The 11,624-nt window shown below is 41.7% G+C and overlaps 1 protein-coding gene across 1 annotated transcript; it reads left to right on the forward strand.

Annotated features, from left to right (window-relative positions):
- The first annotated feature begins 1,039 nt into the window (after nucleotides 1–1,039).
- On the forward strand, nucleotides 1,040–10,021 carry LOC142949960 (uncharacterized). The gene is made up of 7 exons (XM_076091857.1): nucleotides 1,040–1,165; nucleotides 3,663–3,741; nucleotides 6,725–6,849; nucleotides 6,935–7,045; nucleotides 7,464–7,533; nucleotides 8,713–8,885; nucleotides 9,074–10,021. The coding sequence occupies exons 1-7, from the start codon at nucleotides 1,109–1,111 to the stop codon at nucleotides 10,019–10,021; spliced, it is 1,563 nt and encodes a 520-aa protein (XP_075947972.1). The 5' UTR covers nucleotides 1,040–1,108.
- Nucleotides 10,022–11,624: the final 1,603 nt, after the last annotated feature.

Genomic DNA, 11,624 nt, shown 5'->3' on the forward strand with positions numbered 1-11,624 from the left:
AGGAGTTCGTTAAAGTACAACACCAGAAAACGATGAAAAATGCAAAGAAATTAAAAAAATTGGTGGATTACTGTATCGCCCCCTAGTGGTTGTATGCAATACAAATTTGAGGGTATGTTACAGGACACAATGTGAACATATGCTACAGATTTCATGATGATGAGCCACATGGTTTTGAAGTTATATATATTGCTGTAGAAGGCCACGCCCCTATGAAATTCATTGGTCCATATATTCTTAATGCAATAACAAACAAGCTTTTCATAGCTTTTGATGATATATATCCAATAATAATGTACTTATTTGTACATCACTTTGTTTGTACTCACTTCCTCACCATGTAAACTGTGTACAGCCCCACTCGCTTTCCGTTGTGTATTTTACATGTAAAATGGCCTAAAAACTAAATTGTATAATGTACAGTACAATTATTTTAAAGTGTGTTAAAAGTTGAATTTTGAAAATAGGTGACTTTTGTATACTTTTTATATATTTGCAGAAAGTACAATTCTTTGATAGTATATTTGCAGTGAAAATGTCAGTATATTTTAAATACAAAAAAGTATATATATTTTTCGCCTGGGTAGAAAGGTGCCATACAAGTACAAGTCCATTTACCAGTTTATCATTGACAGCAGGGCCAACGACAAGTTGGACTTTGCACTTTGGTAAATGATTGTATTGTAAGGCGTTTGTATTTTATGTTCTGTGAACTACAAGTCCTTATTATCACGAAAGCAAGGGTGTGAAGTGTTTGTTCATTATGATTATTAGTCCATAGCACCCTACAGAACTTCTACTATTAACACTAAAAGCTCTAATTCTAAGAGTTGATTGATGTTTGTATGTAAAAACATGTATATGTAGATATAGTAAATTCAAACATTGAAATACCCTTTAACTCTGTTCTCCTCACTTTTGGAATCATGGCTACACCTCTACACGTTCAGCCTTTATGTACCAGGTGAGGATCAAATTTCAAGAATGTCTCACAGTGGGCCCGCCCCAACTCTAGTGTTCACCAAAGGATTAAAAAAAAGAAAGAAAAGAAAACCTCATACGTCTTTCTGAATCCAGAGGTCAGAACTGAAGCAGATTTGCTTTCCAAATGGACTCTCAGACCACATCAGGGAAGGTTTACCTCCAACCACACAAAGCTGGAAAAGTGAGTACACAACTTGAACATGGACTTTGCTGTTTCTCAGTAGCAGTGATCATTTATGAGCCTGATAGAGCATAGGATTGAATAGACAGCCTTGTTTTCTAGCAGCTTTAGATACTAATAGATAATAATTGCTTTGTTATGATTACAGAAATAAAAATGTAATATTAACCTAATATGAACATTGCCAGACAACTGACTTTACGCTACGGTGAATAAGTAAATAGAAACATACATAGCACAAAATTATAATATACAGTATGATCTTGTCCCGGGTTCATTCACATTCCACATTTAGCTGAGAGAAGGAAGTGTGAGTTATCAGCCTTTCTGTGTGTTGCTCAAACGAAACTCCAGAGCAGGAATCCAAATTAACAAGTTGAAACACAGCACAGTTTCAACACTACACATTCCTGTGCAGCACTGACAGCTGCATGCTCACGCTTTTCAGTATCACTACAGAGCCCATTTGATTGAATTTCTAGATTATAATCTTAAACTCTAACCTGAAACTGGTATAGAAATACAAAGTGTCCATTATAAATCACTGTTAACCTGCTGTATATGTTCAGAGTTTAATGCATTATATGAAACATGAGGTGCTTTGAGTAATGATATATAATATGCAGTCCTGTAACATTTGTTCCTTAACAGCCCTGTAAACTCCACAAACAAGCCACGCACTCCCTCTTTTATTTTGAAGGAAGGACTGGGTCAGAGCCTCTGACTCAGAGGTAACGTGGTGGTTTGCCCTCACAATCTGACACTCCTCTGGACTTCCATATATGGAAAGCACAGAGAGGAAAGGACAAATGTTTACCTTCTGTGTCATATGAGGGAGGGGTAAAACTGACAAGCCCATTCACAGGAAAAAGGTTTAGGTTGGGGTTGGTGCATATGCGTAGGAGAAAAAAATGGATTCATGTAGAGGAGTAGAAAAGTATGTAATCCATCATTTGAACTACTGTATGTGACGTAGATTTATTTACATGCTAGTGACACGGTTACGCTCGATTGCAGCCAGTGTTATGCTGACCTGTCATAACGAAGCTTGCAATATTTTAACCCTATTTCTATAAGCACAGGTGGAGCCCTCTACTGGACTCTATGGTCCTCCAATCACAAGCACGCATTTGCTCACTGAAAATTTGCATAAGTCGAACCAGCCAATCAGGACGTGCCTAACCAAATACACCCTCTTCAGCCAGCGGTGTAGGAGCCGCTGCAACATCCACCCATTAACACTGATCCTGACCGACCAAAGGTTACTCGCCGCAGCCCACCTACTTCTTTATAACCTAGGGCACCACAGCAGAGACGTGGGGACACCCAGCCAACCCAGGTTGTACGTCCTGGAGCATGTAGGTGTATCATGTCCTGAAGGGGGGACTCAGGTGCAACACAATGGACACACACCCCATCCTCTAAACCAATCCTGGGTCGTTCTCTTACTGAGGTCAGTGCAAGCAGCTGCGCTCCAGAGGCTCAAAGGGACCCTTCGCTAGGGAGGACCATAGCAGTCAGTGGGTATTGCGTCAGTTGGCAAACAGATCTACTTCTGCTTTTCCAGACACGATAATTTGGAGAGCCTTCAGAAAGAACAGGTGCTCTGAGGCCCACAACCAAGGGCTCTCCACCATCCTAAACAGGGTAGCAGACCGACCTCCTTCATGCCAGTTGATGAAGGCCACCATCTTGCAATTGTCGGTCCTCACCAACACGTGCCTACCCTGTATCAGGGGCCTGAAGTGTTCGAGGACCAAGAACACTGTAGCTCGAGGGGGTTGATGTGTCTTTCCTCCATTGGGGCCACACATGTAACAGGTACTGGATCTCTGCTGAGATGGGATGTCTCCGTGCGTCCCTACACATTGAGAAAATCCACCAGACCTCGGCCGGGCTGTAAAAACTATGGCTGAGGCGGCATCTACTTGGGTGTAAGCAAGGGGGGGGCTGCGATGCCCTGCCACAGTGGTCGTCACAAACATGAAGATATTGTAATTTACGTAATTTGCATGCGAAGCCGGTGTCTCAACAGGGATGACCAGATGCAGTGCTGGAACACTGCCGGCTACAGCGCGGACACGATCTCAAGCTCCGGCCTGCACTCATTGCAGCAAAGCATCACATCTCTGTGCGGTCCATACCAAGGCACTCGAACCACGCGTCATAAAGATCTGTCCCGGTGATAAGGCCGGGACATAACAGGCACTGATAAGGTTCTTAAAGCTGCAACTCCATCCTTGGAGGTAGGCAGTCAGTGGGAAAAAAAAGAAGATGTCAAGCAGCGATGTGTGCTGCGTAATATCCTGTGGGGTCTGCACATATTCCAGTAGGCACGGTCTGATTGGCTGGTTACACTTCTGCAAATTTTCAGAGGGTGAATGTGTGCTCTCGCTTGGAGGAGAGTATTGCACACGGAGTCCAGCAGAGAGTGGAGTGAGTAAGAATGAACATTACCTTTCTCTGTCATTAACCATCTCTCGGTCTCTCTTCTCAGAAATGGAAGCCAGTGTGGTTGTCTCTGTTTCCCCCCAGTAGTGATGGAGTGGCTCGACTGGAAATCCAGTATATGGGAGGTAGTTACCTTTTCTACTTCAATCACTATTTGTCCCAGTACGGTGAAAGAAAGTTCCAGGACATCAGAAGAATATTTTTTTAGATAACTGAGATCTAATGATAATGCTAAACACACCACACACAAGCAGTCAAACGATCAGAATGGGGCATAAAGGGGGACACCATTGATTTTACACATCATCATGGGTGGTAATATTCAGCCTGTGAAAACTGTGGCATAATATCTTCTGTTCTAGAGGAGCTTTCTAAAAGTGTACAAAATATTAATAAATAACTCTGACGATGATTTTTAGGGAAAGCCTGTGTCACAAACTGAGAAATGACGTTTAAAAGATTTTGGTTTTCGGCAGAAGAAGTCTAATAAAGTATCCTATTGAGCTGCATTGTGGGAAATGAAGGATGAGGAATTTTTGGAGCTGGACACATACTAGGGACTAAATTCTGGATATCTCAGTGTGTACTGCATCAATGTGTTTACCATTTTTAGTTATGTGTGTCTTGCAAGTCTCCCAAATGTATGAAGGTGCAATGCTAAATTGGCTGGAGAACCCCTTCAAACAAGCCAGCAGTGTAGCCAGATTACCTAAACTACTTGGGATACTAGTTTGAAGGTAAAACTGAAAACTAGCAAATCTGAAAAATAATAATGGTAATGATCCCTCATTGCATGGGAAGAATTCTCAGTGTAGTAGATCAAAGTTAAGGCAGCAAGTTGGTCTGTATACCGTGATAGATGTTGAAAACCAACAGTTTGATAATTTTACTGTTTGCCTTTGTATTTCTTTTCTAAAACATGTATGCCCGCATGTTTTTTGACATAAAAATGCTTCCATATACACCGTATGGGCCGGTATATGAGCCCCATCAGCTTAAACATTGCTAAACTACATTTAAACATTAACTTACATTATTAAAAACAAGTCAACACTCAAGATACAGCCCACAAATGCTGTTCATCTTATGAGTAAGGATAGTTTTTGTTATTTTAAAGCAACAACTTGTTCAATGACCTACAAATATTATTTTCTTGGTGTAAATAACCAGCCAAAAAAAACCTACTCATACTACTTAAAGGTATAATATTTGACTGTTTGTAAACACACGGCATTCAAAATTGGACACTCCTCCTTGGTTTGAGGAGAAAGCAAGGGAGAGAGAAAGCAGTGATTGTCCAGCGAGTTACAAAGTGAAAGGAGAGAAGGAGTTGCGTTCGTGAGAACAAAGCAGTGTATCAGAGAAAAAAAACGTTATTCTTTGATTGTTTTACGGTGGTTACGTTTTAAAGCACAAATTAACACAACCACACTTCTGAACAAGCCTTTGGGGAAGATGCCGCATTGCCGGATTTTGGATGAATGCTGTCAAAGGGCATGCTTCTACCTGACGGCTGTGCTCGTATGCCAGGGTAAACGGACACACAGCCACTCTGCACACGGTAGATGAGAGAGAAGAAAAAGGGAAAAACAGAACGACGTAGCAATATATTCACACCTGTCAAATATGGCCGCTTTGTATCTGACGGAGCTAAAGTGGGCCTTGTGCCCATGGATGTAATGCTTGTGCCTCAGTATCAGATGCCGAGGGGTGTGATAAAGTGTCAGTATCTGATGATCTGAACGGATTGCACACCCTGTGACCTTCTATCGGCTGGGGTTACACTCCCCATGGGGCCAAAAGGCTCTTTGCTGAAGCCCAGAAAGTTCCTGAACACAGCCAAATAAGAAGAAAGCTGAAAATACAGGAAGAAGGCCGGGTGTCTTAAGATACTGACACCACCACACTTTTCTAGTGGGTCATAAGTGATGACTTTGAGGGATTCTTTTTGCATGGATGGATAGTTTTTTTTGAAACTTCCTGCATATTACACCAATGCGGCTATTAGGCTGGCAGAAGGTACATCCCAAGTCTCTTAAGTGCATCCACGTTTCCCTCACTTGCCTAGTCCCTTCCCCACACCGATGCATGGAGAGACGCAAGGAAACCATGCAATGAGAGAGGAAACGAGGAAATGTGTTTTTAGAGAAATGAGACGTCCTTTCCCCTGAAGCGTCACGTGAAGCAACGTCTGTTTCTGATGACAGTGGCGGCGGATCACAGCTGGATCAGCTGTCAGTTGGCTTTAACAGCTGAAGAGACTTTTTATGGAGATTGTGTCGACGCACATGTGCACTGTACTAATACTAGAGAGCTGCTGGAGCCGATCTCAGCTGGCACTGGGCGAAGGCAGGGTACACCATTATCGCAGGGCTGACACATAGAGACAGACAACTATTCACACACCACTATTTGCCTACAGGCAGTTTAAAAAAAGAAGAAAATTGTTTGTGGTCCTTTTGTTGTTCAGACCTACAATTAACCTATATATTTTAACCAAATGGTGAATCGGAAAACAAAGCAAATATAAAACTTGAGAGTGATACACCTGAGTTTAATCTGTGATCTGAAACTTCAGTGATGTTGAGATACATCAGATCAGTCCGATCAGCTGCAGCGTCCAATCAAATAACTGATAAACAATGAGGGGGGGCGTGATGGCCGTTAAAAGGCTTCCATGAAGGCTTCACTTGTGTATCCTTGCTCATGGCTCCTTAGAGATCCCTCCTCGCTCCTCTGAGTAGAAATGAGAGCTTTGGGACGGCCGTCAAGATGGCGGAGCAGAACAAATTCGGGCTGAAGCGAGGAGCGAGGAAATGACCAGGGACTTGAGATGTACCCAAACTTTATGCAGTCTTAGAGGATATTTTCTATGCTCAAAATCAAATCCTCACAATGCAAATTATGTGTGACTGTTGTAGGTAAGTTTGATGAATGTTATGAAACAAATACCGTCCAGGTGAATACATTATTAATTCTGAATTTATTTTTATTTTTGTTAATCAATGTCCTCATTCTGTGGGGCTTTATTTCAGGTTATGTGTTTCCTCAATGAATAATCTTAATATAACATTGCTGTTCTTCTCCATTATGGTGGCGGTGCTGGAGGTGATCATGTGGCTGGGGTCAGGAGACACTACCAGCCTCATGTGGACAAGAAGCTGAAGGTGGTTCGACTGTCTGAGCTGATCAGTGTCCTCAGACTCCCCCCAAACGCGGAGGCCTGTCCCATGGTCAGCCTTTCTGGTTGTTTATCATGTTTCATGTATAAGTGATAATTAAATAAATACTACAAGCTACTATCTGTGCTGTTTGCAGGAGAACATGTCAGCGTTTTGTGTGGAGACTCAGGACAGAACGATGGTGTTTGCTGCACTCAAAGAGGACAGTGTTGATTGGGTGGAAAAACTGTGTCGCAGCACGTTTCAGGTGAGGGGGAAACCGAAATAACATCAATTGTGTTAATTGTTAGTACCTTGATAATTGTTAGTCCAGGCCATAAGTATGCAGCAAATGTTGTAGCTAGTATATAATTCAGTCTGTATACAATGCCTGGTCTTCAGTAATCTCTTTTTTTTGCATTTTTGCCTTCATTTGTCAGTTTTAGACACAGGGGAAGAGAGAGGGGTATGACATGCTACAAAGGTTCCAAGGCTGAAATGAACCCGAAACACACGCACGTGCTGTAACCACTCTGCTACGAAGCTGCTCTAGACTTTCTTTTCTAAAGGATTTTACAACTGTGTGCTTCCCTTCCCTCTCCTTCCCCTCTCTCTCTCTCTCTCTCTCTCTCTCTCTCTCTCTCTCTCTCTCTCTCTCTCTCTCTCTCTCTCTCTCTCTCTCTCAGAGAAGCGTTGGCTCAGACTCCAATCAGCTTCAAATGGAGGACAACGAGATATATGCCTCAGCAGATGAAGGTAAATAATCTGTTCCTACGCTTTTGTCTGTTTTTTTTATATTTCTGCTCCCATCCTTTCACCAGCTGTCAGCTACAGTTATTTAGCAGACGCTTTTATCCAAAGCGACTTACAATAAGTGTATTCAACATAGGTATTCAAGAGAACTACTAGTCACCAGAAGTCATAAGTGCATCTCCTTTTTTAAACAAGCATCTATGAGCATAAACCAGAGCAAAAGTACAGTGCAGAAACAAACTAAGACGAATACAATAAGTGCTAAGTGGAAGGCTCAGCGTACCTTCTGTTATTGTAACACTTATCTTTTTATCCTTTGAACTCTTGTTGTCCGGTTCTGAAGAGATTTGATTGTTTTATGTGTTGTATAAAACAGAAAAGTAACCAGGCTGAACAACATACAGCAAATACAGCAATCTGCTGTACATGGTAGAAAGTCTTGTTCTGGATCAATTTCTGTAACTCCTAAACGTTATACCTTTGAGCATGTTCTTACTTAGAGTGCCATAACGTGGGACCGTACCTTAAAGGTACCATGTGTTGTACCCTGTGATATGTTTGTGTTCTCACCAAATGCATTGTGTGTATCCTAGCGCTGCCCCCTCGTAGTTGACTAATAGGTCGCTCCCTTAGTAGACTAAGATTTCTTTAGTCAATTAGTCATTTTTTTAATGCTTTTTCATTCTGAATGATGTATTTCCAAGAAACGTATGAGCAAATCTCTGGTTAACACAAGATTTAAAGTGGTGCTGTTTGTGTGATTCTTTGTGAAGAAACTCCGTTTTATAGGTCTGTCAATTAAATCAACTATTATATTATTCGACTCAGAATTTATTTTGGCGAGGACTGCCCTAGTTCATCCTTGAGGCCTAATAAATGCGTTGTATGTATTTACATCCTCGTAAAATATTTGCAGTCTTCTTCTTCCCTGCCTTTGATGGCGCAATGCTACCAACAAGAGGAATGGCATTAAGCCGGCAGTTTATCTTCTTAAAATAGAAACTAGACCCACTCATTAAAAAATAGCTCAATGGCACAGCTAGTGACCAGAAAGTCCACAGGGCGTTTCTCATAAATTGATGTTGTCACTTTATTTAATAGTATGTTGACTTTACGGAATCAAACAGTGATTGGCTTCATCAAACTACAAGTTGTTGAAATGACGACAAATATTCTCTTCATCCTCAGAGTTCTGGGTGACGGTTCAGAGGACTGATGCAGCGACACATTGCGGCCTGAAGGGGTCATACTGGCTGCAGGTGGGGCGAGAGGCGCTGCTGCTGAGAGAAACGCAGAAGAAGAACATTGTTAGCGAATGGTCGTACGAACTGCTGAGAAGATATGGAAAAGATAAGGTAAGGTTTTCAATATCATTAACATTTCCCATTTCCCATTTACCTGCTCATAAGGTATCAATTAAAACGGAATTATACAATTTGCACACAGGTAGGAATTGTGACTGGGCTGTTGATTTAGATTGCTTTTCATTCTTAGTTAGGATTGCATGAACATACTTGTGTGCCTTTTTGTTTTTTCTTACCAGCTGGCCATCACCATTGAAGCAGGTAGACGCTGTGACTCTGGTCCTGGAACATTTACCTTTGAGACACAGCAGGCTGAGAAAATATTCTCCCTGATTCAGAGTACCATCAATCGGAAGACTTCAACTGTTACTTTAGGCAACCAAAACCAAGAAGATGAGAAAGTTCTCGTACCAAAAATACGGGCTCATTCCCCTCTCCCCAAAATACCAGATGTGACCAGTATGGCTGTCAATCAGGAGAACAAACTGAGGACACAGGGAAGTAAATCTGCTGCTTTACAAGAGAGTGCACATGCTCAAGAAGATTCGGTTGGTTCGTCAGAGAGTGTATCAGTGCAGCCAGCTCCTATCACCCTCATGCCTCTTCCACTGGTCCCCACACATGGCAGCCACTCTGGAGGTCATCTTGGTGGCCAATCAGAAGCTGTATATGCTGACCCAGCTGATTGCATCCAATCTGTACCAAAAGCCCGACCGACCATGGCTCTGTATGTAGACCCTGCAAGTTTTCTCTCACTCAAACCCCCCAGCTCAAGAGAAACCATCCCTCCCCCTACTACCTGGGCTCCACCTCCCTGTGTCACCACCGATCACCCAGATCCAGTCTACTCGGAGGTGTATGACAAAATCAGTCAAGTCCAGAATACACAAACTGAAATTCAGAGCAAAGGAAAAATTGAGTGTTTTGCAGATGATGAACCCATTTATACTGAGCCCAATGGCAAGAAGGATGAAGTTTCTCTTAAAACTGAAAGCAAACCAGACCCATTTGCCCATCTTTATGCCCAAGTTTGCAAAACAACACCAACATTTAGTCTTTCTTCATCCTCTAACACTACCCCATCCTGCTCTTCATCCTCTACCTCGCTTACTGCCAGTATGAGCACAACAAAGGCCACAGACCCGTCTGTTGATGATGTAATCTACGAAAACCTGGGCATCATTTAATTTTGTTGACATATTTTGGCACAGTGACTGCTAGAGACATTGAGTTCATTGAGAAACACTCTGCCTACATTAGTAAGGACTCCTCCCGCATGTGTATATCTGTATACAAACTAGTATTTATTATTTCTAAAGGGACAAATAGGGCTGTGTGACTGGCTATTCAAAAATAAGCTAGTTGCACCAAACACATTATAGTGGGCTCCCTAAACTAACCTTTCCTAGAGAGTCGCATTTTTAAGCACTGCACTCCTACTGATACATAATAGTATTTTTGTTATGCCATAAAACTGACAATATATGAAACTGTTAAAGACTTGTTAGTTAGTTTATGATGTTGTTATGTTACGATGATGTTATGATTAAAATGTGTATAGTGCTCTATAACCAGTGAAGATGAAATTTGTATTTTTCACAGTGTTGTTCATAAAGTGTTGAGAGTTGTGCTTTCTAAGTCCTCCTTTCTTTCTGAGCGACATCATTTGTACCACTAACACATACTGCAACGTATCCTCATACAACGGCTCTCATGATATCTTACAACAAGTGACTGAGTATGATTGAAACAAGACTCTGTAAATGAAAAAATAACATTCCATTTGTCATAAGCAATGAAATTAACTGTTGATCAATTCAATACACTTTGGAGTTTCTGCTGCTCCAGCCTCACTTAGTCTGGCATGAGTCTGTAGCTTATCATGGCTAGTGTTAGCTAATGTTTGCAAACTGCAGTTATTAAAAGACATAGACATAACTAAGTTTTTCACAAATTCCTCTACATTTGGTACTGTATTTACCATTACCCTGTCACTTGTGGCCAGAGTGGCTGCTATTTCGTAAAGGTGACATCGTTTTTAATTAAAAAAACATCTAAATAGTTAAACCTGACTTGAAGCTACTTCAATGTTTGTGTTGATTTCTGTGGTCCCTGGGGAAAAAAGGTGGAACTTCCATGCACCAAATTCCCTGAGAGAAAACCTCTCATTTTACTACAGCAAGGTCTGACAGTCCTGATTATTGTTCCCTCATGCCTCACTTCCCTTCAGCGTGCCCAGCAATACGGGCTGGGCATCCAGCAGCGCGATGATGTCGTTGACTCCCAGCGAGGACTGGCGAAGCAGTGAAGGGCCGCTGGTGTCTGAGCTGAAGGAGAATAGGCGATCTTTTCTCTGATGGTCTCCTTTACTCATGCAGGTCATATAGAGGCATCAATATTACATTAACAGGACAATATAACCTCTGATCAGAAGCTCTGTATCAGCACCAATTAAAGTAGCTTGTTCTTTTGAAACTGTTGCAGCATGTGAGGGTAATTATGATTCGTTCCAAGTTAGTCCTTCTCAAAATACGAATATCTCATGAACACCGTGAGGGAATTTCCTCAAATTTGGCACAAACGTCCACCTATGGAGCTTTGATTAGGTGCCATTACAACAATGGATACAACAATGGATACATGCAGTAGGATGCACTTACCTCGTTAATTATTTGTTGGCACAGATATGTACAAAAATGGAGGAGTGAATCAGATAAAGCTTGCTAGTAAGCATTCAGAGTGAGGTACAAAAAGTTGGGAATCTATGGTGATACAAAAGAAAATCTATTC

This window comes from Anarhichas minor, unplaced genomic scaffold (assembly GCF_050575085.1).
Source record: "Anarhichas minor isolate MPS153535 unplaced genomic scaffold, ASM5057508v1 ptg000014l, whole genome shotgun sequence".
Classification (NCBI taxonomy): Eukaryota; Metazoa; Chordata; class Actinopteri; order Perciformes; family Anarhichadidae; genus Anarhichas; species Anarhichas minor.

What these genes read in the sequence shown, in the direction of transcription:
- LOC142949960 (XM_076091857.1), top strand. Translation starts at nt 1,109, where the DNA reads ATGGACTCTCAGACCACATCAGGGAAGGTTTACCTCCAACCACACAAA. An exon ending in AACCACACAAAGCTGGAAAA is followed by an intron (nt 1,166 to 3,662) that starts GTGAGTACACAA and finishes CTCTCTTCTCAG; the next exon opens with AAATGGAAGCCAGTGTGGTT. An exon ending in ATATGCCTCAGCAGATGAAG is followed by an intron (nt 7,534 to 8,712) that starts GTAAATAATCTG and finishes TATTCTCTTCAT; the next exon opens with CCTCAGAGTTCTGGGTGACG.